We start from the raw sequence: 4,978 nt of genomic DNA, 5'->3' as shown, positions 1-4,978 counted from the left end.
GCAAAAACCCAAATTTGAACTGAAAAAATCTCTAAAATGACAATAGACATGGGCCCAAATTTTCTTGCAGTGAAAGTATTCTGGAAATACTGCAGGAAAATCAAAATCATCTGGGTTTGGGGTTTGGGTATATCCACCATTTTGGAATTGAAATTCCTGCTAAAACGCAATATTTCAAGCAAAAATCCCATTTTTGACTGGAAAAATCTTAAAAATGGCAATAAACATGAACCTAAAATCTTTTTGCAGTGATAGCCTTCTGGAAATACTCCAGTGAAATCAAAATCCTTTGGGTTTAGGATAAGGGTATGACCGCCATTATGGAATTGAAATATGTGCTAAAACTGGCTAAAATGCAACATTTCAAGCAAAAACCCCATTTTTGACTAAAAACTGCTCTGAAATGGCAATAAACATGGACCCAAATTTCTTTGAAGTGATAGTATTCTGTGAATTCTCCTGGGAAAACAAATGCATTTGAGTCTGGGATTTGTTTACATCCACCATTATGGAAATGAAATTCCTGCTAGTCAAAAATGGGGTTTTTGCTTGAAATGTTGCATTTTAGCCAGTTTTAGCACATATTTCAATTCCATAATGGCGGTCATACCCTTATCCTAAACCCAAAGGATTTTGATTTCACTGGAGTATTTCCAGAAGGCTATCACTGCAAAAAGATTTTAGGTTCATTTTGCCATTTTAAGATTTTTCCAGTCAAAAATGGATTTTGCTTGAAAATTGCGTTTTAGCAGGAATTTCAATTCCAAAATGGTGGATATACCCAAACCCCAAACCCAGATGATTTTGATTTTCCTGCAGTATTTCCAGAATACTTTCACTGCAAGAAAATTTGGGCCCATGTCTATTGTCATTTTAGAGATTTTTTCAGTTCAAATTTGGGTTTTTGCCTGAAGAATGGCTCTTAGCAGGGATTTTATTTCCATAATGGCGGACATAGACGCATCCCAGACCCAAATGATTTTGATTTCCCTGGAGTATCTCCAGAACTATCACTGCATAAAAAATTTCAGTCAGCATTTAAACTCAGTTTGTAAAAGCTGCCTTAAAAAATGCTATTTTTTGATAAATTGATTTTTTTTTGCTAAAAGCGATTTTTGAAGACCCAAATGAATTTTGAAAAAAGTGAAATCTGAAATTCATTTTGCTTAAAGACTTTATTGAAGACTTCCATCTCTGAAAATTTCAGACATGGATTTAATCAGTTTAAAGTTTATAACTTGCAAATTGGCCTTAAAAAGCACTTTGCTACCCAAATTGGCCAAAACGGCTCGTTTAGGGCTCCAATGGGCACAATTTTCAACCCAATATGATTATTTTGTTGTTTCTTCATAAAGTTTAGTACAGCAAATGAAAAAAATAAGATTTGCAATAGTTTTGACATATTTACAGGCCTGAAAAGGCCAGAAAATGCCATTTTTTCCAATTTTTGCCTGTAGTGCGAATCAGTACCCCCAGGGGGGTTCGGCCAATTTTGGACTTCTGACCTTAAAAATTGCGCAGAATGCCTCACAATAGGTTAAATTTTCATAAAAAAACACTACATCTTGAATTTTTTGACTTTGCCTCAAAAATGACTGTTGACGCCCTACCCTAAGGTACCCCCTATATCCTGATGGAGAAAACAATAAGGGCTGGAACTTGTTCTGGTGAGTCTAGGCTACCTATGAATTTCTTCCCTGGATATGGTTTTAAAAGCTGAGAAAATCTTTATAGCTTCGTGAAAAAATGCAATTTTAGCTATTTACCCCTTAAAAACCTAAGAAATTGTTTTTTTGGAATAACTTTTTATAAAATAGTCCTTTTGCTGCAAAGTTATTAATGCTACAATTAGGTCATTGATGCCTAAATATCTTATGAAAGTATATTTTAGAAGAGGATGTAAAAAAGTGAGGTTTTAAGGGGTATCCACTGGTAGAGCAAAATGAAGGACTTTTCTTTTGACAACTGAAAATGTTTTCCAAATCTAATAGACGGGGGGGGGCTTATAAGGTGCGGGGTCGGAAAAAAAATCGAAAATTGGAGTTTTTCTATGGATATAAACATTTTGATTTATATAAGAAATGAATGGCCTCTTTCTGTAAAGCCGAATGTTTAATTTTATTATTATGAAAATTTTCCCGCGAAGTTTTATATCCTTATATCCCAAACATGAAAGGCAAGCATTACTATCTTACCTTGTTTGTTCGTTAATTTGTTCGCGAGCTTTGATGAAGCTTGTTCGTTTTTCTCTTTTTTCCAAGGAAGATGCTTCTTTCTTTGGGATTTTCTTGGTAATCCCTAATCTTTCTTGGATCGCCTGGCCGTTTATATGATCTCTGGCTTTCAGGAAACATTGTCTTTTCGACAGCTCTGTGACTGGAGTCGATTCCTTTTCTTGATCTAAAAACAATATCAAATGATTTCAAAAGTTACACACGATAGTAAGATTTCGCTTAAATTAGAGATTACACTAACAAAAAGAAACAAACTAATCAACGGGTTAGAGTCACAGATATCTGTAAAGCCCGAAGGGCTAGATTTGCGGCTTTTATCAAAAAGTGAAGCTCATCTTTGGAAGGATTTCCTACCAGAGTCACGTGACTAAAATATGCAATTTCACCGGTATGAGAGATGTGAAATAGCGTTTGCCGCCTACGTTTTTTGATCTCGCGCTCCGAAAACAATTAAAATGATAGATCCTATCCATCGGCACGAAATTTAAAAAGTCAAATTTTTGCTTCACTTTTTTTTGCTGGAGAAAGCTTAAAGTTGCCTATCTAGCCCTTCGGGCTTAGATATCTGTGGTTAGAGTCCAAATATTAGGGGACTGGGACCATCCATATAGTATATACGCACTGAAGGGGGAATAAAGCAATTGCGTAAGTCTGTTGTTTGAATGACGAAATTCATTTCGTTTATTAATCTACATATAATTGACGTAGTTTATTTTTGCACACGTGCTATACGGACGACCCCTGGGTGAATAAGAATGAAAAAATAAGCCAGCAAAGAAGGCGGTTTATTACGGTGCTATATCGCCTTAACCTTTGATAAGATTTAGGCTTGATATTCAAAGATATTGTCATTTACCCTCGACTTGTTTTAACTTGAACTCCTTTGATAAAAAATGAACCTTCTTTTTTGAATTCTTCGGTCGCGATGTTGCAGTTTTTGACGAAAATGCCTCCTCGGACGAGGATAAGTTTTTCTCTGAGGCTCTTGTAGAATTTGGTTTCTTTTTGATTGAACTAATTGGTTGTCTCGGAGGTTCAACTTGTCCTTGTCCTGCCAGTTTGCCAGCTTCGATCGGGTTTACATCAAATATGTCGGTCACGATCGGTGCATCTGACTGATACTGTTCTTTAATATGGTCAAAGAGAATCCTTACAACTTTCACCGCTGGTCCTTTGGATGTAATCCCATACTTCCACTTGATTTCCAAGCCACATGATTTATCAAACAAGACTGGTGTTATTTTAAATTCTTCCAGTCTAAGAAGATCTTCTTCTTTTAAGTTGTACTTTTCCAACGTCCATCGCTTGTTTCCGAATCGGGTGTCGAGAGTTTCAAAATTATCACAATCTTGAGTGATCAAGTAAAACTGCGTTGGATTTTTTACCAAGACGACAAATTTGACTTTTTCGTTTTTTTCAACTCCAGTCTCATAAAGTAAAGAATACCCAAGATGATAATTATCCATTTTTGAGTCACCACGTGCAATTCTTTTTTGAAAATGACAACGATTTTTTGTTCTTTTTTGACCCAATGGAATGTCTTCATTATTGACGTCAATTTTGATTTCGAGTGACGTGACTTTTTCGAAAATCACAAAAATGTACTCAGAGTCTACTAAATCATTTTCCTAGACCATATCATCATATTGCGATTATGTTCTGCTTTGGAATTAAATTTCATTTCTGACCAATATGCATGATGCCTTAACTTTTGTTTCGGAAAAAGAAGGAAGTCGCAACTTCTAGGTGTCTTTTGCACAAAAGCAAACGGTCCTAAATCAAAACAAAGAAACATATTCCGAGTCATTTACGTCTCGTGTTGCAGTATACGCCATGAATTTTTGATATGCGAGTTACGAGTCGATCATGCTAGTTGCGAAATGGAATATGCATTGAACAGGACCAACTACTTTTTTAGAATATTTTTTCGAATTTCTATGGCACTTTTAATTTGCAACTCGCGCTATTGAATTGCAGCTCGCCGCGCTTTTGATTTGCATGTCACGCTTTCATCTGGTAACTCGCATTTTTATTTTCTCAAGATGTGCAACTCGCAATTCTCATAGAAAGTAACTCGCAATTTGCACAGCTGATGGTAACTCGCAACTGGTAGGACTGACTTACCATTTGCATGCATTATCAATTCTATAATCTATCTGAGATGGTAAGAGTATATGTTCTCTATTTTTTCAGAATCGATTCAATAGCAGAAGAGTGCTCAACTGAGAAGAATATCAGTCAAAAGAAAGACCAAACAAGACTATTCAAAGTGAAATATAAGCTCGCCAACAGTACTTCAAGAACAATAAAAAGATTCCAATTCAAGATTGTTAAGTGAAATATAAAAACATTTTTAACAAAAGGGTGCAAGGAAATGTAATAGAGGTATCTATTTGATTTTTATTCAGTGAATTTAAGTTTCGGTAATTCGTGTGGTTATTATCTGCTTGTAGGAGTTAAACAAATGCTTTTTTGTGTGCTAAAAAGTTAGTATTATACTCGCTCACTGGCGGATTTAAGACAATACACTCTTCTCCAGATGCATAAATTTATTGTTGTCCTCGTTTTCAAACAGATTTCATTGCTATAAAATTACATATTCACAATGATAATTGTGTTGTTTACACCTCATGAGACATTTTGAATTTCAAGTACTTTTTTTTTTGAGTTAATATTTGCCTTTTGGGAATTTAAATTGGTTTAAATGTATAATTTCATAGCAATGAAATCTGTTTGAAAACGAA

The 4,978-nt window shown here is 35.1% G+C and overlaps 2 protein-coding genes across 2 annotated transcripts in view; one reads left to right on the top strand and one right to left on the bottom strand.

The window, feature by feature from the left end:
• LOC136812359 (caldesmon-like) overlaps window positions 1–3,722 on the bottom strand; it is a 12,676-nt gene extending 8,954 nt beyond the window's left edge. The window contains exons 1-2 of the mRNA XM_067068855.1: window positions 3,091–3,722; window positions 2,196–2,400 (exon numbers count right to left, since the gene is read on the bottom strand). Coding sequence (XP_066924956.1) covers window positions 2,196–2,400; window positions 3,091–3,700 — 815 coding nt within the window. The 5' untranslated portion in view covers window positions 3,701–3,722. The remainder of the gene's footprint in view (window positions 1–2,195; window positions 2,401–3,090) is intronic.
• Window positions 1–4,723, top strand: part of LOC136812415 (mediator of RNA polymerase II transcription subunit 25-like) — a 45,025-nt gene extending 40,302 nt beyond the window's left edge. Inside the window, exon 24 of the mRNA XM_067068909.1 lies at window positions 4,428–4,723. The gene's annotated coding sequence lies outside the window, so the exon portion shown is untranslated. The remainder of the gene's footprint in view (window positions 1–4,427) is intronic.
• Window positions 4,724–4,978: the final 255 nt, after the last annotated feature.

This window comes from Clytia hemisphaerica, unplaced genomic scaffold, assembly GCF_902728285.1.
Source record: "Clytia hemisphaerica strain Z4C2 unplaced genomic scaffold, Clytia hemisphaerica genome assembly, whole genome shotgun sequence".
Lineage (NCBI taxonomy): Eukaryota > Metazoa > Cnidaria > Hydrozoa > Leptothecata > Clytiidae > Clytia > Clytia hemisphaerica.
Note: the sequence above shows the minus strand (reverse complement) of the source record. Positions and strands in the feature narration are given on the sequence as shown.